The sequence below is a fragment of the Trachypithecus francoisi genome, unplaced genomic scaffold (genome assembly GCF_009764315.1).
Source record: "Trachypithecus francoisi isolate TF-2019V2 unplaced genomic scaffold, Tfra_2.0 Contig00133, whole genome shotgun sequence".
NCBI classification, from domain to species: Eukaryota; Metazoa; Chordata; class Mammalia; order Primates; family Cercopithecidae; genus Trachypithecus; species Trachypithecus francoisi.
The window spans coordinates 309159-336961 of NW_022680484.1; the positions used below are offsets into that span (position 1 = coordinate 309159).

Here is a 27803-nt window from a genome sequence, read left to right on the forward strand (position 1 = left end):
GCCACTAAAAGGAACCAGAGCTCTCCCTGGAGCCAGTTCTACGACAGGAAAAGCACATATTGGATGGAATATCTTGTGCCAGAAAACAAGAAATTGCTCAAAGACTAATTAATGAGGGTATGCCAGGAGAATATAGGCACCAACATGAAGGGACTCTCGTTGACCCAATTTGAATTGTAAAACATTTAATAAATAAATCTCTATGAGTCCACATTGACATGAAAGAGAAAAGGAAACACAACAGCAAATATTTTGCCACCATTTGAGGTGATTATACCAACTCCTTACTCTGAAATGTAATAATTAAAGGCAAAGATTAAGCACCGATACTGTCTTTTTAGGGGGAAATATAATGCCTCCTTATTGACGAGGGAAAATTCATTATAGAGAAATGACAGTACTAAATGTAGAAGAGGTGACAATTTAAAAAACTATCATTTTGCAACCCCCAATGTAATAATGGTTTCAGGCAAGGATCAATGAATGCTAAAATCATTATGCAAATGGCTGTTGGGCAATAGGATATTTGCTGGTGCCAAAGCATGACATCACAGATTATATATCAATTACCACAGGAAAACTGTACATCTACAATGGGGAGATTTGGCAGTCACCTCCTTCTTTTTTTTTTTTTTTTGAGACAGAGTCTCGCTCTGTCGCCCAGGCTGGAGTGCAGTGGCCAGATCTCTGTTCACTGCAAGCTCCGCCTCCCAGGTTTACACCATTCTCCTGCCTCAGCCTCCCGAGTAGCTGGGACTACAGGCGCCCGCCACCACGCCCGGCTAGTTTTTTGTATTTTTTTAGTAGAGACGGGGTTTCACCGTGTTAGCCAGGATGGTCTCGATCTCCTGACCTCGTGATCCGCCCGTCTCGGCCTCCCAAAGTGCTGGGATTACAGGCTTGAGCCACCGCGCCTGGCCTCCTCCTCCCTTAATCAACTGTAAAACATAGCATCACAAATCACAGGGTAACGAGCCATTAAGTGCCTGGTAAGCTGATGCTATATGAAGTACACAGTACTGCCTATGAAATATTCTTGCCCAAAATGTTTAACCCGAACATGCCTGTAGACCTAACTTCTCATTTACAAGTAATATATACGGACAAACAAATTAAATTATATCACAAGAAAAGAGAGACATCTAAAATGTGGGTCAGCTAGTCGTGGTAGCACAAGCCTGTAGTCCCAGCTACTTGGGAGGCTGAGGCAGGAGGATTACTTGAGGCCAGGAGTTCAAGGCTAGCCTAGGCAACATAGTGACATGTCATCTCTAAAAATATATGTATACCTTAAAATGTGAGCCCTTCTATATGACAATTGGGCAGACTGCTTCAAAAAGTATCACAAGTGAAGGAGAGGTGGGTAGGCTGTTCTTGTTGAAAGAGACAAAGGGGCTAGGCACGGTGGCGCATGCCTATAATCCCAGCACTTTGGGAGGCTGAGGCGGGCGGATCACTTGAGGTCAGGAGTTCAAAACCAGCCTGGCCAACATGGTTTAGTAGAAACCCTGTCTCTACTAAAAATACAAAAAAGTTAGCTGGATGTGGTGGTGGGCACCTGTAATTCCAGCTATTTGGGAGGCTGAGGCAGGAGAATCGCTTGAACCTGGAAGGTGGAGGTTGCAGTGAGTGGAGATCACACCACTGCACTCCAGCCTGGGAGACAGAGCGAGACTCTGTCTCAAAATAAAATAAATAAGAGACAAAGGAAGCATATTCAAATGAAATGTATAAATCCTAATTGCTTTGGAGCCCACAACAGCGATAAGAGACATTTGGAGGAAATCTGAATTTAAAGTGGGTGCCTGATATCATTAGAGAATCATTGTTAACTTTTAAAGATGTGATCGGGGTATTGTGCTTATACTGGAAAATGTCCTTATTTTTAGGAGATGTATACTGAAATACTTAGGGGTGAAATGTCATGACATCTGTGAGTTCCTTTTAAATGGTGAGCAAAATGGTATAAAAATGCACCCTATCTATACAGACCAGGAAAATATGCCAAAATGTTAACAACTGTCTAACCTAGGCAGTGGGCACACAGGCTTCACAGTAAGTTTAAAAAAGTAAGTTAAAAAAAAAAAAAGGTTTGGCTGAAATCAAGAATTTAACACAAGGGATAGAAAATAAAGTCAGGAGGTTGAGTGCAGTGGCTCACACACTTTGGGAGGCTGAGGCGGGTGGATCACCTGAGGTCAGGAGTTTGAGACCAGCCTGGCCAACACGGTGAAACCCCATCTCTACTAAAAATACAAAAACTAGCCAGGCGTGGTGGTACACACCTGTAATCCCAGCTACTTAGAAGGCAGAGGCAGGAGAATCGCTTGAACCTGGAAGGCAGAGGTTGCAGTGAGCCAAGATGAGGCTACTGCACTCTAGCCTGGGTGACAAAGCAAGACTCTGCCTCAAAGAAAAAAGAAAAAGAAAATAAATGCAGGCGATATTCCAAAATTCAGAGTACCCCCCACCGCCCAATAAATGAAAAATATGAGAGAAGACAGAGGACCAATATAAGAGGTCCAAAGTTAAACAGTAGTCCCCATAGAGAAAATGAAAGGATGTAAATTAGTAATTTTTTTAAAAAAAAAAAGTTGACAAAAGTATTCAGATTGAATGACCACAGTACAACGAGTGAACAAGACACAACTCTAGACACATTCTCATGAGATTTCAGGACACTAAAAATAAAGAGACAAAATCCTGAAAACTTCCACGGAAGGAAGAGAAAAGAAGGGCACCTACAAAAGAACCATAATCAGATTGGCATCAGGCATTTGTTGCATTTGTTACTCTGCATACTAGAAGAGACGCCTCCAAAGTTAGGAGAAAAAAATGATTTTCAACTTGGAACCCTATACTCAGTCAACCAAGTATAAGAGTAGAAGAAAGGTATTTCAGGCATGCAGTGACTCAGAAGACCTATCTGTTACAATGCTTTTGGCTACAAGTAACAGAAAATAAAACTGAAGCTGGCTCATCCAGTAAGAAGTTCATCCTACCTGAGTCCCTAGCTCAGGTAGGGCAGGCCCCAGCCACAGTGCAATCACCAGGTGAGCAAAGGCATCAAGACCCAGGCTCTTCCTGTTTCTCTGCTCCGCCTTCCTTGGTGAGCAGGCTTTATCCTCAGGCTTTGTCCCTCAGTCTGAGGTTACAAAAGGGCCCCCAGCGACACCTTTCTCATTTACTCCAGCGAGAGAAAAAGAGAAAGTCTTCCCTGAACGGTGCCATCGAAGTCCTTCCCTTCAGTCTGAGTGAACTAACTTAGATCCTATGGCCATACTTGACCAGTAACAGTTGCCAAAGGAACACAATGCGTGGAATGACTTAAGGATCCTTTCGGAAGTTGGGAATAAGGTAGAAAGGTGAATAATATCAGGATTCTGTTAGGAATGGGCAAAGAAGAAATGTACATGGGGTAAGTGACAATGGTATCCACTACAGTTTACTCCCCATGCACTCTATCTGAGCACATTATTTAAGGATGCAGTTCAGAAAACGAGGAAGTAAACCACGTAAAAGGAAGATATGGGTTCTAAGACACTGGGGCTCCAACCCAAGAGCCCAGTGAAGGGAAGATCCAGGTATAGCTGTATGCAACCTTAAAGAGCAAATACTTGCCCAGATTGCAGAAGGGCAGAGGCCTTTCAAGAGAAAGGTCTTCAGTGGAGAAAAAGCAGAATCATACGAAATAAACAACACTGCTAAGAGCATTTTACAACATAATCCAGGAGGAATAGTAAACAAAATAAAAAGGCAACTGGAAACAGTGAGCAAAACAAAGAGCTATTTAAGCAAGCCAAGGTTTGAATATGAAGCAGATTAAACTCTAGCAAGGATTTTAAGCAGGTGACGGAGTCTAAGAAAAGGGAATCCATTTGACCTTGATTGGTCATTCTCCTTTGAGTGGTCCAGACCTGTGAAGAAGGAAATGTAATCCTGGCACATTCATTATTTGGTTTTGCCAAGAACAATAGTTACATGTGTAATAATGTAAATAATGTTATTTTCAACTTTAGAATTAACCTACAACTCGGCTGCGGTTGCAGGGCAGAACATAAATGTTAACAATTGCAGGAATGGGTATTGTCAAGTATAGCTTTTAGGAGGCAGAAGTTGAGGAGGGAAAGTGGAAGGAAAAGTAGGGTTATTAATATCCTTATCTTAGACAGAGGGGGACCGACATATGGACTAAAATACTGTTTAAAATTTACAGAGAAATGCGGGCCGGGCGCGGGGGCTCACGCCTGTCATCCCAGCACTTTGGGAGGCCGAGGCAGGCAGATCACCTGAGGTCAGGAGTTCAAGACCAGCCTGGCCAACATGGTGACACTCTGCCTCTACTAAAAATACAAAAATTAGCCCAGTGCACTGGTGTGTGCCTGTAGTCCCAGCTGCTCAGGAAGCTGAGGCACGAGAATGGCTTGAACCCAGGAGACAGAGGTTTCAGTGAGCAGAGATCGCATCACTGCACTCCAGCCTGGGTGACAGAGTGAGACTCCATCTCAAAAAAAATAAAAACTAAAAATAAATAAATAAATAAATAACAGAGAAATGTGAATATGAATTTCAACATGGGGAGGTCACGTAAGCTAAGTCACTCTCTTTCATTTCAGGGAGTTAATACAGTTCCCTTAAGTTAGCAAATCAAGAAAGATGTATAAGCATATGATTCAATTTTGAAGGTAACCATCAAAGGACCTAAAATCAGAAACAGTTAAAAGTTGACATGTCTGGGTCAGGGAAGGAAGGGGAAGGGGTAGACTGCTGTTTTTACGATAACCTCTTTTGTTACATCTAACTTGTTACCGAGTAGTTGCAATATTCTGATAAAAATTCAAAACCCAAACAACCTTACCCTTCATGTTTTCTATTGCTCTGATGTTAACATCCAAATCCTGTATTATCCAGCCCCTGTTGACCTCTCTGATGGCCCGGCCCCTTTGCCACTCTCCCTTAACCCCTCATTCAGCTCCTGCCACACAGGACTAAGCTCTTGACAGACTGAGGGCCTTCACACATGCTCTTCTCCATCTGGAAAGCCTTCTTCCACTCTGCACCTTGCCCACTTACGTTCCACCCTTGGTTCCCTGTGTCGGCGTTGCCTCCTTGGGGAAGACTTCCTTAACCCTCCCAAGGCTGAGTGGTACCCCCACTGCACAGTCATGAGTCACTCAACGACAGGGATATGTTCTGAGAAATGTGTCACTGGGTGATTTACTTGTGCTAACATCAGAGAGTGTTCTTACACAAACCTAGATGGTGTAGCCTACTACACACCTAGGCTATACGGTATATAGCCCATTGCTCCTGGGCTATAAAAATGTACAGCATGGTACTATACAGAATACTGTAGATCACTGGAACACAATGGTAAGTATTTGTATATCTAAATGTAGAAAAGGTACAGGAAAAACATGGCATTCTAATCTTACGGGACCACCACTGTATGTGTGCTCTGCTGCTGACTGAAACGTCGTTGTGCAGCACGTGACTGTAGAGGATTGTAGCAGGTCCCACCTCCATACTTGTCCTTCTGAATACTTAAGTACTTGTATAATTATCTAAGAGCTGTCTCTGCCACTGAACTCAAGCTGTACCAAATCTGTCTAGGATACCCCATCCCTGCCCAACACAGGGCCTGAGGTACATAGATACCTTACTTACTCAATTGTGGAATGAATCAATGGACTACAGCCTGATGTACTGCAAATTCTTCAGCATGGGGCAGGAATGGAACTCAGTGTTTAAACTGAACTATAATGGCCAGATGAAAAAGAGACCAAATGTGAAATAATTCCATCATTTAGAATTGAGTGTTGGTATAACAAACAGACCCATGAAATATGTAGCGTTTCACGAGGATATCAGTGAGGAAGTTGTTCAATATGTCATCCAAAGTCCCATTGCATAATGATACTTGCACATGCATGTTTATTGCAGCACAATTCACAATTACAAAAATATAGAACCAGCCCAAATGCCCATCAATCAAAAAGTGAATAGAGAAACTGTGGTTTTATATATATACACACACACACACACACACACACACACACACACACACACACACACAAAGGAGTATTACTCAGCCATAAAAAGGAGTGACTTAATGGAATTCACAGCAACCTGGATGGAACTGGAGACTATTATTCTAAGTGAAGTAACTCAGGAATGGAAAACCAAACACCGTATGTTCTCACTCACAAGTGGGAGCTAAGCTATGAGGACACAAAGACATAAGAATGATACAATGGACTTTGGGGACTTGAGGGAAAGGGTGGGAGGGGGTGAGGGATAAAAGACTACAAATTGGGTTCAGTGTATACTGCTCCGGTGATGGGTGCACCAAAATCTCAGAAATCACCACAAGAACTTATTCGTGTAACCAAATACCACCTCTTCCCCCAAAACCTATGGAAATAAAACATTAAGAAAATAAGTAAAATTTTAAAAGAAAGGTCATCCCTACACTTGAAGTTATAAAATAATTCTACCATAAACACACACACACACACACACAACAAGAACAAAGTCTTGTTGCATACCTCTGAGAGGTGTTTTGTGGCTTGGACTAACATACTGGCAGTGCAGATGCTGAGAAGTGGTTGGCCTAACAGGACTTGCTGACAGATTCAGGGATGATGAGAGAAAGAGCAGAATCAGGGCAGGCATTGTGGCTCACGCCTGTAATCCCAGCACTTTGGGAGGCTGAGGTCGGCGGATCACAAGGTCAGGAGTTCGGGACCAGCTTGGCCAACATGGTGAACTCCCGTCTCTACTAAAAATACAAAAAATTAGCCAGGCGTGGTGGTAGGTGCCTGTAATCCCAGCTACTCGGGAGGCTGGGGCAGAAGAATTGCTTGAACCCAGGAGGCAGAGGTTGCAGTGAGCCAAGATTGCACCACTGCACTCCAGCCTGGGTGACGAGAATGACACTCCGTATCAAAAAAAAAAATAAGCAGAATCAAGGATGATTCCTAGAATTTTGGACTGAGTAATTGGGTGGATGTTGATGTTGTTTACTGAAATAGAGACAACAGGAGGAATAGGTTTGAAGGGGCAAAAGAATCAAGACTGGGACTTGTTAAATTTGAGATACTTATGAGCAACTCAAGTAAATGCTGACGAGGCCATCAAATTTGGAGCTCAAGAGAGAGGTTTGAAATACAAAAACAGAGTTGAAGCCATCAGCAGGCAGACACATCATCATTCAGTCATGAAAATGCAGAAATAATGGAAATGCCTCTTCATTAAATTAAGGCATAGCCATACAACGAAATGTTATGTGGTTACTAAAAATGATGATAGAAAAACATTATCTAGACGTTATCTTTATCTGTAAATGACAGATTTATGGACAGTTTTTAATTTTCATCTTTGCATATTTTCTGAAAATTTTTTGTCCATTGAACATGTATTACTTTTATAATAAGAAAATGCAGGCTGGGCACAGTGGCTCATGACTGCAATCCCAGCACTTTGGGAGGCCAAGGCAGGAGGATCACTTGAGGCCAGCAGTTTGAGGCCAGCCTGGGTAACATAGCGAAATCCCATTTCTACAAAAAATTTTTTAAAAATAGCCAGGTGTGGTGGCATGTGCCTGTAGTCTTAGCTATCTGGGAGGCTGAGGTAGGAGGAATACTTAAAACTGGAGGTGGAGGCTGTAGTGAGCTGTGACTACATCACTGCACTCCAGCCTGAGCAACAGAGCAAGAGCCTGTCTCAAAACAGAAACAAAAACAAAGAAAGAAAATGCAAGTAAGTTATTTTCATTTTAGGGAAAGGTAAAGATATATGTCTATTTTTACAGACATGGATATTTACAACATTTTGTTGAGAAAACGCAGCAAGTTACAAAAGTACACATATGATCTCATTCATTTAAAACACTATATGGGCCGCGCACAGAGGTGCACACTTGTAATCCCGGCACTTTGGGAGGCTGAGGCGGAAGGATCGTTTGAGCAAAGGAGTTTGAGACCAGTCTGGGCAATGTGGTGAAACTTTGTCTCTACAAAAAAAAATAGAAAAATTAGCTGGGCATGGTAGCGGGCACCTGTAGTCCCACTTACTTGGGAGGCTGAGTGGGAGGATCATTTGCACCCAAGAGGTCGAAGCTGTAGTGAGCTATGATTGCACCACTGCACTCCAGCTTGGGCGATAGACCTTGACTCAAAACAACAACATGTGTACATGCTTACAAGCAGATAAGAAAGACTCTGGAAGGATGTTTAAAATGCTAACAGCAGGCCGGGAGCAGTGGCTCATGCCTGTAATCCCCCCACTTTGGGAGGCTGAGGCAGGCAGATCACGAGGTCAAGAGACGGAGACCATCCTGGTCAACATGGCGAAACCCCATCTCTACTAAAAATACAAAAATTAGCTGGGCATGGTGGCGCAGGCCTGTAGTCCCAGCTACTTGGGAGGCTGAGGCAGGAGAACTGCTTGAACCAGGGGGGCAGAGGTTGCGGTGAGCTGAGATCACACCACAGCACTCCAGCTTGGCAACAGAGTGAGATTCTGTCTCAAAAATAAATAAATAAGTAAGTAATAAAACAAAATAAAATGCTAACAGCAAAAGTAACTTTTAGGCTATTATGCGCCAACCAATTTGTGCTATATTGAGAAGCATTAAACAGTTTTAGTTGCATTACACTTTGCATAATATACACAAAACACTAAACATGTTAATAAATGTTTAATATAATAAGATGCTCTAAGTTTAAGTGTAATTTTGACTGCTTTTACTATACCTGTGTTTTTCCCCACTAACTGACTAGTCAAGTCCTGATTGGTTTTTAAGAGATGGGGTCTTGCTATGCTGCCCAGGCTGGCCTCAAACTCCTGGGCTCAAGTGATTTTCCCACCTCAGCCTCCCAAGTAGGTGGAACTACAGGTGTGCACCACCACACCTGGCTTTAGGTCTGTTTTTATATTTGTAGCCACATGGTATGAAGTACAGAACAGGCGTTCTTAACCTTTTTCTGCCATGGACCCTTCTGGCCTTCTGGACCCCTCCTCAGAAGAATGTTTTGAAATGTGTAAAATGCACAGAAATTGATTAACAACATATTTCAAGAGTTGGTGCTCAAATATGTGCTTCTTCAGTAAATCATTAAATAACCAGATCTAGAGATGGGTCTAGTAATTCCCCTAAGTTTGAAGCAGTGATGAGCATATATGATATTTCAAAATATCTGTAACAACTATAATATGATATGAAAGTATCTTTGATCTCTACTGGTGAGTCACTGCTATTCTAACACTACCATGGTCTGTTGCTTACAACTGTCATTGAAGAAAAATGTGGACTTTTTTTTTTGAGACAGAGTCTTGCTCTGTCACCCAGGCTGGAGTGCAATGGCGTGATCTCGGCTCACTGCAACCTCTGCCTTCCGGGTTCAAGTGATTCTCCTGCTTCAGCCTCCAGAGTAGCTGGGATACAGGCAGCTGGGATTACAGGCAGCCACCACCACATCCGGCTGATTTTTGTATTTTTAGTAGAGACGAGATTTCACCACGTTGGTCAAGCTGGTCTCAAACTCCTGACCTCAGGTGATGTGCCCGACTCAGCCTCTCAAAGTGCTGGGATTACAGGCACGAGCCACCACAACCGGCTGGATTTTTTTTGTTAAAGACAGGGTCTTGCTATGTTGCCCAGTCTGGCCTCAAACTCCTGGGCTCAAGTGATCTGCCCTCCACAGTCTTCCAAAGCACTGGGATTACAGGCATGAGCCACCACGCCCGGCTAAAACTCTGGACTTTCAGAGAGATTAGTGAAAATAAAGACTGAATGTTTTTCCCATCCAAGGTTACAGACCCCGCTGAATTCTCAACCCAAGTTGGAGACCTTGGTCTAGAAAGATACACACCAAACATTAACAGCATTTTTTTTTTGGATAGTGGAATCGCCAGAGTGATTCTATTTTGTTTTATAATATTTTTGTAGAGATAGGGTCTCAATATGTTGCTTAGGCTGGTCTTGAACTCCTGGGCTCAAAAGATCCTCCCACCCTGGCCTCCCAAAGTGCTGGGATTACAGGCGTGAGCCACAGCATGCCTGGCTAATTTTTTATCTTTGTATCTATATGCATTTTCAAAGTTTTCTACAATGATGTTTTACAATTAAATTTTATAAGAGCTTAATAAACACATGCATTTGTTTGTCTTAAACAACCTGGAAGGATGACTAGGAAATTTTATACAATTGATTACAGACGTTCAACCTTCCATAACTACTTAAGTGTTATGATGACTCCAATCATTCCCGTGTTCTTACAAGCTAAGAAAAAAACTCACTAGAATTATTTATTCTGGAGTTAAAAAGAACAAAAATACAAACTGTCATAACCGCAGACATTTGTCTATTTTTTTGCCAAGTGTAATGCCAAAAACAGCTGAAAATATTAGAACAAATTAGTACTTAATATGGACTAATACCTTCTGCTGTTTACAAAAACATAAAACCCAGAAGCACACGGAATCTTTTTTTTTTTTTTTTTTTTTTTTTTTTTTTGAGACGGAGTCTCGCTCTGTCGCCCAGGCTGGAGTGCAGTGGCCGGATCTCAGCTCACTGCAAGGTCCGCCTCCCGGTTCACGCCATTCTCCTGCCTCAGCCTCCCGAGTAGCTGGGACTATAGGCGCCCGCCACCTCGCCCGGCTAGTTTTTTGTATTTTTTTTAGTAGAGACGGGGTTTCACCGTGTTAGCCAGGATGGTCTCGATCTCCTGACCTCGTGATCCGCCCGTCTCGGCCTCCCAAAGTGCTGGGATTACAGGCTTGAGCCACCGCGCCCGGCCTACGGAATCTTATATTTTAAAAATAAGTTATTATGTGTAGAAAGACTTAAAATACAACTTATCAAAGTAATGCCAAAACTTACATACCAACAGACAGAGTGCTTTAATGTTTTTTTTTATTTTTTTGAGACAGAGTCTCGCTCTGTCGCCTAGGCTAGAGTGCAGTGGCTCGATCTCTGCTCACTGCAACCTCCACCTCCTGGGTTCAAGTGATTCTCCTGCCTCAGCCTCCCGAGTATCTGGGATTACAGGCGCCTGGCCACTTTTTGTATTTTTAGTAGAGATGAGGTTTCACTATATTGGCTAGGCTGGTCTTAAACTCCTGAGCTCAAGCGATCCACCCGCCTCGGCCTTCTAAAGTGCTAGGAATATATGCGTGAGCCACCACACCCGGCCGAAAATGCTTTAATGTTTTAAAAAATGATTCATACATAGAAAGTAAGCACACGCTTGAAAGTGCTCAAGTTCAAGTTTTAGCGGCAATATGGTATGTTGCAAAAGAGACAGAGACACAGGGAAATGTGCATATCTCAGAAGCCTACTTTGTTTTCTTTCAAATTTAAAAATAAAACCTTTGGACTGCCCAATTAATAAGTCTAGAAAATGCATGCTTTTTTTTGTGGAAAGCTTTCACAAACATGGAAATAAAAATATCTTCTTCTCGGTTAACAGGACTAAAGGACGTAAACATAAAGCAGATGCCAATCCTCGTTTCTCTACAATCCCCTTCTCCCTCATGGCTCTGGACAGGCTTCTATTGTAAAACTATTTCTATGGCACAAGGAGACATATCAAATGAATGAACACTGGTCTGCATGGAGCAACATGGACCAGGTTCAAAAGTCAAATGTTGAGTGAAAAGAGTAAGTTGTAGGATGTTTCATATAGGATATCATCCAGTAAATTTGCAAAACACTTTATTCCATGTTGTCATATGTAATACAACAAAAACTTTGCGTGGGGAGTATCCTGGTGACCTTTAGGGGACAAGCTACCTTGGGGAAGCAGGGCAGACAGAGAGTGCAACTACAGGGCTGGGAATTCAGCTGAATCTGTCCTATTTGAGTTCCATAGTAAGAGGGCTGACAGGAATACGACCAACTGCTAACATTTCCTAAGTCTGGGTGAAAAGCACCCAAATAGCTACTACTTGAGCTCAGTGTAGAGGCCACGAAGGAAGAGGGTGGGGGAAGACTATGGGAAGACAGGACCTTAGAATGACGCCAGGAATGGTGGAAGAGCTGACAGCATGGAGGAAGAGCTGGCAACAGGATTTAGGGCCCACTTCCTGAGCCCAGGCTTGGGGAGTTACAGCAGTGCTGTCCACAGGGGCTCATCAGAGTGGACTTGGTACTTGACAAGACAGGAGTCAGCTTGCTCACACACTGCTTCCTTTACCATCAAAGTCTTAGGTAATATAAAAAATAAAAAAATAGAACTAAGGAGCACACTTTGTACCATAGCTGACTCCCATTCCATGCAAGCTCCTGACTTTCTCACAGCCTGGCACTTTCGCGCATTAGACAATGAACCGTGCTGGAGAAGATGATGCCCTGTCCCCATGAGTCTCCCAGGTCTCCTGGGACAGAAGTGAAGGGAAAGAAGGTTCCATGAAGAGACCTGGAGTGGAGTGGGAGCCCCAGGGGCCCAGTGGATAGGGTGGTGTGGAAAGGGACAGCATAGATGGGTGGAGCACCTCACACTGCCTTCTGGGGCCCAGGGAACGTCTCAGAGTGTGATGGGGCCTGGAAAGAAAGCTGAGCCTGGCTGGGCGCGGGGGCTCACACCTGTAATCCTAGCACTTTGGGAGGCTGAGATGGATGGATCACCTGAGGTCAGGAGTTCGAGACCAGCCTCGCCAACATGGTGAAACTCCGTCTCTACTAAAAATACAAAAATTAACTGGGTGTGGTGGCGGGCACCTGTAATCCCAGCTACTTGGGAGGCTAAGGCAGGAGAATCGCTTGAACCCTGGAGGTGTGGGTTGCAGTGAGTCGAGATCCCGCCATGGCACTCCAGCCTGGGTGATAGAGCAAGACTCTATCTCAAAAAAAAAAAAAAAAAAGCAAGTTGAGCCTATTTGACACACCTGGGGCAGTGCTGCCTGAACACCTGTTAACTGTACACTCTGAAAAGAAAAATGCTCCTCTCCACATGTCCTGGCTGGTTGTTCCTGCCTCGTCTTCACATACTGAACTCTTTGAATGGGCCTGAGAGATTCTCTCCTGTCAGAGCCTCTACACATGCTGGTCCTTCCAAAAGACTCATGCATCTCTCCCCACTGATGCTTTCTCCTTGATCTTTTTATGTTTCCTTATTGTTCAGGTCTTAGATGACATTCTTCAAAGAACTCTCCTCCCTGACCCACCTCCCAATTCTTGGTAGGATCTCCTCTGATTTTTTTATGTGCTCCCTTAGTGGCTGGAACTTCTCTCCTCTCCATCACAGAGGTTAGCCTCTTGTAAAGTCATAGCCCATTTGCCTGTCTGTGTACCTCCCATTAGACCAGAAGACTGCTGAGGGTAGGATAGTTTCCAGCAGCTAGCACAGTAACTGACACATAATAAGTGTTCAATTAGTACAGCTTAAATAAAGTACTGCTATATAAAGAGTTCAACAGTCACAGAACAACGAAGCAACCACAGCCTGTTCCTGAATTGGATACCTCTTATGCATATTACAGCACGAAGGAGGCAGAAGGTCCAGCAGCAGAGGGAGATTCTCCAACCCCAAGTACCAAGGAGCTACCACAACCTAGAATGCTCCCAAAATAAAAATGCTCCACTTTCTTCAAGGTTCACAAACAAGAACTGGCTGAAGTTCCCCTTGTCAAGTAAAAAGGTCCTCCTTCACATGCCCTATTCAGATGAGGTCACTTTTGATGAAATGGAAGTTTCCAAAGTTTTGCTTTCTAGTGCTAACTGCTAAAAACTTCTTCCTAGCCTAATAGCTATCTGATCTCTACAAATAGTATTGCAGTGGTATATTTGTATGCTTATCTACTCATACACAGCTTTTTCTTTAATAGTGTGCAATTAAAAGGCCACTCTTGTCAAGCTCCATGGCTCATGGTTGTAATCCCAGCACTTTGGGAGGCCAAGGCAGGAGGATTACTCAAGCCCAAGGAGTTCAAGACCAGCCTAGGCAACACAGTGAAACCCCATGTCTACCAAAAATAAAAATAAAAAATTTAGCCAGGTATGGTGGCACATCCCTGTAGTCCCAGCTACAAGAGAGCCTGAGGTGGGAGGATCACATGAGCCCCAGAGTTCAAGGCTGCAGTAAGCTATGATCATGCTGTTGCACTCCAGTCTGGGTAAAGGAGTGAGATTCCGTCTCTAAAAAAAAATTTCAAACAATAAGTAAAAAACTTAAAAACTGGTTAAATAAATTGTGGTACATCCATAATAGACTACTTAAACCCAACCCTTAAAAAGAATGATATGGGCCGGACGCGGTGGCTCAAGCCTGTAATCCCAGCACTTTGGGAGGCCGAGACGGGCGGATCACGAGGTCAGGAGATCGAAACCATCCTAGCTAACACAGTGAAACCCCGTCTCTACTAAAAATACAAAAACTAGCCGGGCGAGGTGGCGGGCGCCTGTAGTCCCGGCTACTCGGGAGGCTGAGGCAGGAGAATGGCGTAATCCCGGGAGGCGGAGCTTGCAGTGAGCTGAGATCTGGCCACTGCACTCCAGTCGGGGCGACAGAGCGAGACTCCGCCTCAAAAAAAAAAAAAAAAAAAGAATGATATGGTTCTATATGAACTAATTCTAAATAATCTCTAGGATACATTAACTAAAACAAACAAATGTACACAATATTTTACAGTACGTGTAAAAACACAACGCCCACATACCCTTGTGTATGTATACACATGTAAAATATATACACAAACCTAAACACACAAAAATACATCCAATAGAGACAAAGAGTAGAACAGTAGTTGCCAGAGGGTGGGCGGGGGGAAGGGGAAAGGGGAGAAGTGGGAGTTAGTGTTTAATGGGTATGAAATTTCAGTTTTTCAAGACGAAAGGTTGCAGAGATGGATGGTAGCAATGGCTGTACAACAATGTGAATGTACTCAGTGCCACTGAATTGTACAGTTAAAATTAAAACTGTAAATTGTTATATATATTTTATAAAAAAATTTAATACATGTGCACACACACTTTTTTTTTTTTTTTTGAGATGGAGTCTCATTCTGTCGCCAGGCTGGAGTGCAGTGGCGTGATCTCAGCTCACTGCAACCTCCGCCTCCTGGGTTCAAGCTATTCTCCTGCCTCAGCCTCCCGAGTAGCTGAACTACAGGTGTCTGCCACTGTGCTTGGCTAATTTTTTTGTATTTTTAGTAGAGATGGGGTTTCACCATGTTGGCCAAGATGGTCTCAATCTCTTGACCTCATGATCCACCCACCTCCGCCTCCCAAAGTGCTGGGATTACAGGCATGAGCCACCGTGTCCAGTCACATATTTATTTTTTTTAAAAAGAAACTGGTAATAGTGGCTGCCTCCAGTGAAAGAAATGAATGTTTGGGGAGAGGGTAGCAGAAAGACTTTACAATATAACTCTTTTTTCTTTATGTTTTAGACAGGGTTCCGCTCTTGTCGCCCAGCCTGGAGGGCAATGGCATGATCTTGGCTCACCGCAACCTCCGCCTCCTGGGTTCAGGCGATTCTCCTGCCTCAGCTTCCCAAGTGGCTGGGACTACAGGCGCACACCACCACACCCGGCTAATTTTTGTATTTTTAGTAGAAATGGGGTTTCGCCATGTTGGCAAGGCTAGTCTCAAACTCCTGACCTCAAGTGATCCACCTGCCTCAGCCTCCCAAAGTGCTGGGATTACAGGCGTGAGCCACCATTCCCAGCCCCACATAACTTTTTTCTATTATTAGTTTTTTTGACACGGAGTCTCACTCTGTCACCTAGGCTGGAATGCAGTGGTACGATCTTGGCTCACTGCAACCTCTGCCTCCTGGGTTCAAACGATTCTTCTATTTTTAACTTTTTTATTTTTTTTTATTTATTTTTTTTGAGATGGAGTCCCGCTCTGTCACCCAGACTAGAGTGCAGTGGCCAGATCTCAGTTCACTGCAAGCTCCACCTCCCGGGTTTACGCCATTCTCCTGCCTCAGCCTCCCGAGTAGCTGGGACTACAGGCGCCCGCCACCACGCCCGGCTAGTTTTTTTGTATTTTTTTTAGTAGAGACGGGGTTTCACAGTGTTAGCCAGGATGGTCTCGATCTCCTGACCTCGTGATCCGCCCGTCTCGGCCTCCCAAAGTGCTGGGATGACAGGCTTGAGCCACTGCGCCCAGCCTCAAATGATTCTTCTGCCTCAGCCTCCTGAGTAGCTGGGATTACAGGTGTGCACCACCACGCCCAGCTAATTTTTATATTTTTAGTAGAGATGGTGTTTCGCCATGTTGGCCATGCTGGTCTCGAACTCCTGACCTCAGGTGATCCACCCACCTCAGCCTCCCAAAGTACTGGGATTACAGGCAGGAGCCACTGTGCCCGGCCCCATATAACTTTTTATATCACCTTTTTAATTCCATATTATCTATCTAACTATTCAAAAAATCATTTAAAAAACCCCGGCCTTATACAAGAAGCCTTTTCCTTAATCATATCATTTATTCTATCCCTCTTCCTTCAAATAAAAGGTATTTTCAATCCAAATCAGAATTCAACTTCAGCTTTGAGGGTATTTATTAGATTTAAATAATGTAATTGACGAAAATTACACTTGCTACCTTAAGATATATTCACGGCCGGGCGCGGTGGCTCAAGCCTGTAATCCCAGCACTTTGGGAGGCCGAGACGGGCGGATCACGAGGTCAGGAGTTCGAGACCATCCTGGCTAACACTGTGAAACCCCGTCTCTACTAAAAAATACAAAAAAAGCTAGCCGGGCGAGGTGGCTGGCGCCTGTAGTCCCAGCTACTCGGGAGGCTGAGGCAGGAGAATGGCGTAAACCCGGGAGGCGGAGCTTGCCATGAGCTGAGATCCGGCCACTGCACTCCAGCCTGGGCGACAGAGCGAGACTCCGTCTCAAAAAAAAAAAAAAAAAGAAAAAAACAAAGAAAAAAAAAGAATATATTCACTAAAAGGCTTTTTTTTTTTAAAAAAAGAGACAATGTCTTACTCTAAAGAACGAGGCTGCCCAGGCTGGAGTACAGTGGTGTGATGATGGTTCACTGCAGCTTAAACTCCTGGGCTCATGGGATCCTCCCCACCTCATCCTCCCGAGCAGCTGGGGCTACAGGCATGAGCCACCATGCCTGGCCCCTCTATTTTTATCAGCTGTTAGAGAAAAGATTCAAAATCTTCATAGAAGAAAATTATCATTTTTACCAGTATAAAACTTTTATTGCATCCCAACCAAGCTAAGATGAACACAGAATTGTTTCAGCAGAAAAAAGTTACCATTATCATAATTCAAGACAAAAATCAGCCCGCAATTACATGAGTTGCAAAACAAACTACTCTAATGTCACAGTCTATCCTAAAGCTCCAACTTACATCAGAATTTAAAACACACACACATATACACAACCCTGTGGATTCCTCCTCATTTATGTAAAACCTGCTTTTGTGATGATCTGCTATTTTCTTGAGTCTTCTGGAATGAGCGCTGTAGCCCCACTCCGGATAAGGAGAAGGTATCACTTCTAGGGCTTAGCACTGCCCCAGGCTTGAAGCAGATGCTCGAATATTTGTTGGGTGAATGAACAATTGTCTGCTGATAGGGCTGCCATCAAGCCTCATAAAGAAAAAATTCAGAAAAACGCAACTTTATAGAGAAAATAGGGAAAAGTTTAAGAGATATTTTGCTTGCTTCAAGAAATCAGCATTTGTTAAAGGTGAAGACTGGATTGACTGGTTCACCAAGTGGCTTAGACACAACTGACTAAGTGGGCTATACCTTATCCCACCCCAAAGTTAAATACAAAACAGGTATTTTTTTTAATCATAGGAAAAACACAGGACAACTTAACTATAAAATTATTTTATTTATTTATTTATTTATTTTTGAGACAAAGTCTCACTCTGTCACCCAGGCTGGAGTGCAGCGGTGTGATCTCGGCTCACCAAAACTTCTGCCTCCTGGGTTCAAGCGATTTTCCTGCCTCAGCCACCCCAGTAGCTGAGATTAGAGGCGCCCGCCACCATGCCTGGCTAATTTTTGCATTTTTAGTAGAGACGGGGTTTCACTATCTTGGCCAGGCTGGTCTCTTGACCTCAGGTGATCCACTCACCTCAGCCTCCCAAAGTGCTGGGATTACAGGAATGAACCACCGCATCTCGCCCTTTTGTATGTATTAAATACGTATGTATGAATATAATACATCATCAGGTTTTTTAGGAAGAAAATACAGATGACTATTGATCTGTTGTTAAGAGTAGGAAAGGATTTCCTGGCGGGGCGCGGTGGCTCACACCTGTAATCCCAGCACCTTGCGGGGCCGAGGCGGGCAGATTATGAGGTCAGGAGATCGAGACCAGCCTGGCTAACAGGGTGAAACCCTGTCTCTACCAAAAATACAAAAAAAATTAGCCAGGTGTGGTGGCAGGATCCTGTATTCCCAGCTACTCGGGAGGCTGAGGCAGGAGAACGGCGTGAACCTGGGAGGCGGAGCTTGCAGTGAGCTAAGATCACGCCACTGCACTCCAGCCTAGGTGACAGAGCGAGACTCCTCTCAAAAAAGAGTAAGAAAGGATTTCCTAAGTATAAAAGCAAAAGAAGAAATCATAACAGAAGTATTATATATCAGAAAAACAAGAATCAAGACATAAGACAAAATAGGAAAATATCTGCATGACAAAGAGTTAACATCTTTAATACACTAAGAGCTATGACAATGATCACTGAGGTTTAGCCTCAGTAATAATCCAAGTAGCACCAATTTAAAAGATGTATGTCCAATTCTGGGAGGGTATGGGAAAATGGCACTTTCTCAGACTATTGTGGGAACTGGGATAGCCATCTTGGACAGTGATGTGGTGATACCCACCAGAAATTCCAAGTCTAGGCAGCCATTCTTCAAAATCACTTGCACATGAGGAATTTCAATCCTGTAGTATTTTTAATAACAAACCACTGGGAAATCCAACAGAGAGACAATGAAATGCATGATGGTAAGTCAGCCCTGGACTACACTGCTACTTAAAAGAAATGAGGCAGAGATGAATATATGAGATGGATAAATGCAGAATATGTATATATAACACCATCCTGAGGCCGGGCGTACTAAAAAATACAAAAATTAACTGGGTGTGGTGGCAGGTGCCTGTAATCCCAGCTACTCAGGAGGCTGAGGCAGGAGAATCACTCTAACACGGGAGGTGGAGGTTGCAGTGAGCCGAGATTGCGCCACTGCACTCCAGCCTAGGTGACAGAGCAAGACTCCATCTCAAAAAAGGAAAAAAAAAAAAAAAAAAACCCTCCTGTGTAACACAAAAAGCACATAGTTTAGTCTTAGAAGGATCTACATTAAGCTATTAACAGTGGTTATTCTAGGTAGTAGGAGCAGAGACTAAGCAGGGAGCCTTCATTTTTTTACCTGATACTTTTTTTGTTTTTGAGACACAGTCTCACACTGTCACCCAGGCAGGAGTGCAGTAGCATGATCTTGGCTCACTGCAACCTCCGCCTCCCAGGTTCAAGTGATTCTCCTGCCTCAGCCTTCTGAGTAGCTGGGACTACACGTGCGAGCCACCACAGCCAGCTAATTTTTGTATTTTTAATAGAGATGGGGTTTTGCCATGTTGGCCAGGCTGGTCTCGAACTCCTGACCTCAGGTGATCCACCTGCCTAGGCCGTCCAAAGTGCTGGGATTACAGGCATGAGCCACCTCGCCCAGACACCTCATAAATTCTTAAGTGGTTTGATTTTTCTATAAATCCATGTGTTATTTTAGTAATTCTTTAAAAAGTAAAAGAAGAAAAATAGATACCAAGTATTTATCTACTAAAGACAGGTACTGTCCTTTGAGAACTCCCTCAAAAGTTCTTTGAAGCTCAAATGGCTACATCTTTCCCATTCATAAGTAATAAGATTTTTAAAAATCTCTCTTTCTATATTTCTTTTTAAAAGTTTACTTTCAATTAGCTTCCTCGGGTTGAACTCTGTACATTTCTTAGGAGAAACTGTATGGTGTCAACATTGCCTGTTTTATAACATCCATTCGTGATCTGAGAAAAAGACTCTTAAAAACCCAAACCACCCTACAGCCCTAACATCTTCCAGAAGAAACCCATTCACTGCCCATATTACATTTAGTCCACACAATTTCTGAGACAAAGCACAAAGCACTAGCCATACAACTCCCACCAGCATAAATACGTGGAGTACAAAGAATGTCCTGTCAGTCGGGCCCAGAGCACACCCCACAGCAGTAAAGGAGAATGACAATTTGAGTCACAGGATCAGGAGCAGAATCAAATTTGGGATTCAAGGAATGTGATGCTCTTTCTTCCTTCCACACCTTCTATTCTCCTTCAGCCAAACCTTGCCCTCACATAATTCCTAAGCAGGCTATTTCTTATGGATGTCTACAACGGCTTCACACTGAGGTGTCAGAAACCACAAGAGAGACACAACAAAGTATGACTTAGGGTCTCAGTTGGAATCACAATGGCTGCATATGTGAAAACCCACATTTTTGCTTAGGGGAAAAAAAAACGGAAAATTCAATTGGAACATTCGGCTTTACCACACAGAGGTTCTGAAATCCACACGTCAAACATCATATGTGGAGTGACCACTAATCAAAAACAAAAACAAAAACAAACAACAACAACAACAAACAGCTTGAGATGTTGAGCCTGAAGGTGAGAAATTAAGGAACCATTCATTTTTTACAAAACTAAAGTCCACACAATGGTGCCAACTAGTTCAAACTGCAGCTGATACAGCACCTGAGTGTCAGACCTAGAATGACTTAGGCCCCCAGCTTTTTACAAAGTACTCATCCTCCTCTAGAGTCCCAAGAACCAGATGTATATCTGGGTACTCTCTTTAGTTACCATGGGAGGAGTGTGGCAAGCACATGACATCAGTCATAGCCCCTGGTGTTCTGAGACAGCTTTCAGGAGGGTGTCCTTCTAGGGAACCAACCATATACCAGTTCCCATATCTGAAAATGCATTACCACTGCTCACTAACGCTGACCACTAAAGCATTTACCCCAAACCGAAGTAAACACATGCTGAAGACCGCTAAGGCAACAGCAGCAGCGCAGAAGGGCTCAGTGCAAGCGCTCTCAGCTCAGCTGACCTGCTTCAAGGTGAACTGAAGTTGCAGATCACCAGTTCCGGCTCTAATCTGACGCCCGCCCCCAGATCTCGCTGTGGCGACCAAGTAACCCTACCCACACTGACCTTTCAGGGCTCAGGGAAGTGACTTTTTTTATTATATGGCACAGTTTGGCACAGTTATGTCTTTAGTCTTTGGGGTACTTTTATACTGTCCAAGAGTAGTATATTTTTTCCTTTTTTCCTTTTTTTTTTTTTTTTTTAAAAAAAAAAAACAGATGGCCAAACCAGGACATATACTAAAAAAAAAAAAAAGGAAGGTTACTTACCTGAGCCCTAACATCCCAGCTACCATGGAATCCTGTTGGAGCTGGTCTACAGAAGCAAGGTGTATTCTGGGGAGTCACATGTCACATCAAAGCAGGAACTGGTGAGTCTGTATTTTTATGGAGCCTAAAACAAAGAAAATTGTAAGTTGAAAGCCCCCATTGAGCTGCACGACCTTTTTCCCAGGGCTATTTGGGACATTTTGAAGATAAACACACAGACAAAGTACTATGCTATTTCCCAGCTTACCTAGCTAGAAACAAAGGATAAACTGCAAATTACTGGCACGTAAGTAACACACAGTGCTAAAATAAAGGAAAGACTCATGCTTGTTAGAATCAACACTATCACAAGTCTTCACCTCTAGGGTACACTTCGACACTACAAATGCATACCATGAATGGTGATTTCTGGCAAGTATTTCTTCCACCATGTCACATAGAAATTCTCGGGGAAGAATACATATTCAAGAGAATACGCAACATCAAAATATCATCCCTGAAAGAACACATGGAACCTAGAGGTAGTCTCCCTTCTTTTTCAAGCAGCTGAATGAAGTTGCAATGAGCTGCTGTAACAACATCACATAAAGGGGCTTTAATCCTGAGAGAAAAAATCAGCACCAAGGGAAACCAAGTGCTCTGGGAGACCCAAAGCCATCATCCAAAACATGCAAGTCTATTTCAGGGCCATCAGTTTTAAGCCTCTCAGATCAGTCAATCTCACTGTTTAACAAACTGAGTTATTAGTTTGATAGTTTCTCTTTTGCTTTTGAACACATGTTCAAAAAAGCACTTTTGTCAGTACCATTTCTGTCATTAAGATAACCATCATTTCCTTGTTAAAGCCTAAACTGTCCCATATTAATTACCTAATTTCTGATATTATGCTGGCCCAAGAGTAGCACTTTTATAAGCTAAAAACAAAAGCTCAGAGCATACAACTTAGAGACCATCCACACAATTACTCATGTAATCAAACCCGGAAGAAGGGCAACACCAACCAAGTCTTTTACTGCTCTTTTGCTGCTCTATAGCTAACAGGATGGTATTTAAAATTATCTTTTGAGGTTCAGTGAGGCCTCATAATTCCCTTAAACAGTCAAGTCATAGAATACTTTGAAATCCCAGAAGTCAAGTTAATAGTATTACTCGGTTAGCTATCTAATAAAAACCAAACTAGTATCCTGGCTAGGAGGCCCTGGAAAAGTCACAACTTCTCAGGGACACAGGTTTTTTTTTTTGTTTGCAAACTGATGGTGCTGACTAAGGATCCTTCTAGTTCTTAAAGTTTAAGATAATTACTTAAGATTTCATGTCAAAAGAAAAGAGCCAGAGGCTGGGCGCGGTGGCTCACGTCTGTAATCCCTGCACTTTGGGAGGCTGAGGCAGGTGGATCACAAGGTCAGGAGTTCAAGACCAGCCTGGCCAAGAGGGCGAAACCCTGTCTCGACCAAAAACAAAAAAAAAAAAACAAACAAAACAAAAAAAAATTAGCCAGACGTGGCGACGGGTGCCCGTAATCCCAGGTACTTGGGAGGCTGAGGCAGAGAACTGCTTGAATCCAGGAGGCAGAGGTTGCAGTGAGCTGAGATTGTGCCACTGCACTCCAGCCTGGGCGACAAAGCAAGACTGTCTCAAAAAAAAAAAAAAAGAAAGAAAGAAAGAAAGAAGCCAGAAAATGAGAGCTGTTTGTGAAATCTAATAAAGAAGAAAGTTTATATATATATATATAAAACACCCCTAGCTCTTAGGCAAGGAAGACAAGTGCATCCTTACTAAGGTTTAGTCCTGTCAGCTTCAGAGGCAATAATGAGAGCCCAGACTACAGTGTCTACAGGAACTGCAAAACAGCCACACACCACAGCAGGGACACATTCACACGCCACCAGACCCAGCATATGTGTGCTTGAAGAAGTTATAAAGACTCAGGCTTTTTCTTCTCTAACGAAATGGTCATTCTCCCTTTGATGTGGGGGTGGGGATGCCCTGCCCACCCCCCAATTCCGGCTCCCACTCAGTTATCCCACACACCATACATACCATCAAAGTATTTAAGCAATGGCATGTGAACCAAGCTTTTGACAGGAGAAGGTTTCTTGAAATAGAAAGGCAGAAGAAAACAGATAAAAGCAGAAGAGCTCAACTTCTACTTAAGCCCAAAGAAGAGGGACCTGCTCACATCTTGTCCTACCCGGAATGATGCACACGCACAGGGACTTGCCGGGACAGCAGTAGTTTCACTGGAAAGGGCTGGTATGGAGGCACCGAGGACAAGGTCCTTCCATCGCAGCGGTGATAATGCTCTACCCAAGAAAAAAAGATTGTGTCTGCCAGCCACGCAAGACTGGTCTGCAAGGATGTCACCATAGTAGAGGGCAGGGAAAACAAGCAGGTGTACTGCCACACTCTTCGGGACTGGCCAGTCTAGGAGTGTGCTTTACCCCATGCACTGAAAACACTGGTTACTAGAAATATCAAACATTTTCTGTGATTCTCTCCTCCTCCAAGATAACTCGGGCAGCTTGAGAACAAACTGCTTTTAGCTAATTAAAAGATTTCTGCTGATATTACCCTTTATAAAATATTTCAGATTCCAGGACATGTCATTTATCATGCAGAGTCCCAAGCAGGTACAGCAGCAGTGGAAACCAGGCTCCAATAAGGAACTAACACTTTTATCTCTGTTGTTCTTTATTTTAGGTTAAAGAAACGAACTTCTCATTCCATCTCCACATGGGAGGAATGTTCCAGAGGGGGTAACAGCCTATTAAACTCATCTAGCCAGTTGTTTTGTTTCTTTATTTTTTTTCAAACTCCACAGCTTGCCTCCCTACTCCGCTAGACTAGATTGCACAGAGGCAGGGCAGGCACGGGAAACGACTCTGGTTGGAAATTACAAACATATACACACAGAATGTAAGCACCATAACCCTTTGAATACACAGTGGTTTGTGCCTTGCCCCAGACCTACCTAAGGATTTAAACAGCACAAAAGTCGGAGTTCTGCTGACTGTATGACACTCTCCTATCAATCGGGTAAAACAAAGACCCAGTACTCTAAGCTTAAAGCATTCCAGGTTAAATTTTAGTAACAGGCAATAGGAAGGTGTGATAGGCCAGTGCTAACAAGAAAGTCATAGATGGTTTCTTTGAGCTGTTAGGACACTGGAAAGGGCTGGTATGGAAGCCCTATGGAGCCATTAGGACAATGGAAAGGGAGGTACCCCTCCACCATGCACTTCGAAGAGAAAACTATACTCTGGAAGCTGCCTGTACTGTTGGAAGGGCTAGGCGTATGATAAACAGCTAACTGGAGGGGAACCCGAGGAGACAAACTGCCAACTATGAAGAACAAAGCAGAGACCTCAACTTGTCATGTCTCAAGCTCAGATGTACAAACTTTGGGATCGTCAAGTGAAGCTCCTGTGTCTGCCTGGGGATATGACTGTATTCCAGTGATCAGCCATCTAGCTGACCTGCCACGAATGGGTGACCTGTGGTGACTTATTTTAATCAACTGTACTACTTCTAGATTGATTGGGTGATTTAAGGTTCTGACATATTCACGTAAGAAAATAAAAGCAAGTGTTTCCTACACTTCCTGACTGGGATTTGAAATAGAAATCCTGAAAAGCCCATAAATAAGCCTATTTCCCTAAATCCTTGGTGGAAATTCCCAAAAGATTAAAAAATCCAGACCCTGTCTTATTATAGGGACCCAGCAGATTTCAAAAGACTCAAGAGGTCAGCTTAATCTGGTTATTAACTGAAATTGCTGAGATACAGATGAACATTCCAGCCACGGAACCCAAAATTCTCTAGAGTAATAATTACCTATTAGTACAACATTACTACCGAGGCCGTATACGCTTTTTTACAGTATAACAAAATGCCTAAAACTTATGAGAGTCCTACAACGTCTAAGTCACTCAATATCACATCCAAGTAGGTATGGTTCCTGGATCACCAACCAACCCATGAATTCGATCCTGTTATCTCACAGTTTGGGGTACTGATCCCGCACAGCAGAGACACAACGTGTGCAAGGCTCGGCAGAGCCCATTCCTGTTCCTGGAAAAATAACCAGAAGCACACATCTGCCTGACCATGAGTCAGGAATATCAATTTTGTGGTGGAGCCCATTTCTGCTGTGACCAACCCACACCCGAACACACTCACAACAGAAGTCACCGCCACAGAGCAATTTCAGAATGAGCTTTTTCCCCCTTGGGGTCCATACCTAGCAATGTCATAAACGGTCTCCCCTGCGAGAGCAATCCTTTTAAACTCTTCATAATGACCTTAAGTCTTTAGTGCAAAACCACAGAAACATTGCCACTGCCATATAAAAGTCATCTGAGTTTCAGTTTGGGTGATTCGGTCATAACCAAACTGAACAGAGAATAACCTTTCAGGCACAACGAACAGGAGCCACAGCGTCGCGATGAACTTGCTCCATCTGGTACCGGTGATCCCGAGCGCTCCAGGGCGATGAGAGCCCGTTACCTACTATGTCCCACTCCACTTATGTAACTGGAAGATCGCCGGCGAAGGGGAGGGTAAGATGGGAGGGTGCTCACATTCCGAGGCCACAGCACTCCAAAGAACCTCTGAGCACCCCGGGGACACGCTCGCACCTTAGAGCCTCAGGCGCCGAAGAGCCTCGGGTGCTGCTGGACGCACAGTCCCCTACTCACGGCTCCTGATGGCAACTATAACCACCTCTTTATGATGAGTTGTGGGACCCAGAACACAATGTCTAGTCCCTTTTGAGGACAATAATCCCCACCTCCTTGTTCCTGCTAGATGGGGAAAGGAGCCAGTGGACCCACTCGCTCGCGTGGGCGGGGGGGGGCAGAATTTCATGGAATGGGCGAGAAGGAGGGGGAGGCAAAGCCCAGAGATGGGGGTGAGAGCTCAGGAGCCCTTGTGGCGCACTCTCCCGACGGGAGGCGAAGTGCGCACGCGCGCCGGTGGGGGGGCCAAGTAACGGGAGAGGGGGCGCGCGAGGGAGGAGAGGGGAGAGCGCGATCCAGGGAGAGGCCGGGGCCGCGGGCGCGCGACGGCGCCGCGGCCCAAAGCCCCGAGAAGGGCAGGAGCGCGCGCAGCCCCGACAGGCGAAGCCCCGGCGACAGGGGCGCCCGCGGGGCCGGGGGCCGGGATGCGCGCCGAGGGCGGAAGGAAGAGGGGCGTCAGGCGAAGGCGGCTCCAGGGAGGCCGCGCCGAGGACGGTCACCCGCGAGCATGGGTGACGGGCCGAAGGGAGAGTCGCCACCGGCGGCGGCGGGAGGGGGAGGGTAGAGAGGAGGGACGCCATCCGCCAGCCGTGTCGTCCGACCCCGCGGGCCCCTCCCGCGCCACGTCCCGCCCCTGACCCCCGCCCCCCGGCAAGGGTCCCCGCCCGCGGCCACGGCGGTCCCACTCACAGTCTCTCCTCCTCGCCTCCTCCTCCTCCTCCGCTCGGCGCGGCGGCGGCGGCGGCGGCCATTTTCCGGACGGCTTTTACCACAGCCCTCTCTCCGAGAGGAGGGAGCGCGCGCGCCGCCGACGCCGGGACCCCGCACGGTCGACGTCGCGCCCCGCCCTCCCGGCCGGCCCGCGCGCTGCTGCACCTGCGCGTCCGCGCCCCGCCCCCAGCGCCGCTGCGAGCCCGCCCGTCATTGGCTGTGATGGCCGGGCTGGGGCGGGGGGCGGTCACAGCGGCGATGCCATCAATTGGCGAGATTTCTTGTCCATTTCGGCCAGGGAAAAGGAGGCGGTCCCCTCCAGCTGTTGATTGGCTGCTTTCGGCCGTCGTTTGGGGAAAAGAGGCGGCTTGGGCGCGGAGGGGCTGGTTTAGTGGGCGGAATTTGAATGTTAAGGATTAATGGACCCTTGCGGATGCTGGGGCAAGTGAAGGCCCAGGCTCGGAACGCCTGTTTGCGCGGCCCTGAGGGGCGATTGACCCTCTGTCCACAGATGCACCGAGTGCGCTGCAATAAGCGTTTCACTGCACCCGCATTTTCTCAATATCACCATTTTCAGCAGAAGCAGCAAAGTTGCCCGCCCTGGAGCCTGACGTTGCCCCAGCTGAGGGGCCTTGGTTTCAGAGGCCTACTCTAATGCATTATTTCATCTGAGCCTGCCCGGTGGTCACGTTCTCGTAGGGGTGTGGAATAAACTGACAACAAATCCCAACCCTGGCCTTCGCAGAACTCTGGCGGGGGAAGAGAGTGCATGCCAAGGCCTCGTGACACCTGTCATTGTTGGATCAGATGGTTTGGTGGAGGTGTGAATAAGGGGCAATGTTAGCTCTGCCTGAAAGATGTGATTTGGGAGCTGAGATCCAGCAATTGTTCACTTTCCTAGAAGAATTGATTTGGAGCTGAGAACCAGCAATTGTATTTTGGGAAAATATGAGAAAAGTGTTAGC

General features: G+C 44.9%; 1 protein-coding gene across 4 annotated transcripts in view; it reads right to left on the reverse strand.

Annotated features, from left to right (window-relative positions):
• MECP2 (methyl-CpG binding protein 2) overlaps window positions 1-26962 on the reverse strand; it is a 77537-nt gene extending 50575 nt beyond the window's left edge. For 2 of the 4 annotated variants that reach the window (XM_033178241.1, XM_033178094.1), the window contains exon 1: window positions 21392-21510. Coding sequence is in view for 2 of the 4 variants with exons in the window: in XM_033178028.1 (XP_033033919.1) it covers window positions 21392-21417 (26 nt within the window). In the remaining 2 variants the exon portion in view is untranslated. Of the gene's footprint in view, window positions 1-21391; window positions 21516-26817 lie in introns of those variants that run through there. The other 2 variants (XM_033178028.1, XM_033177943.1) reach the window with 2 other exon arrangements.
• Between the last annotated feature and the right edge of the window lie 841 nt (window positions 26963-27803).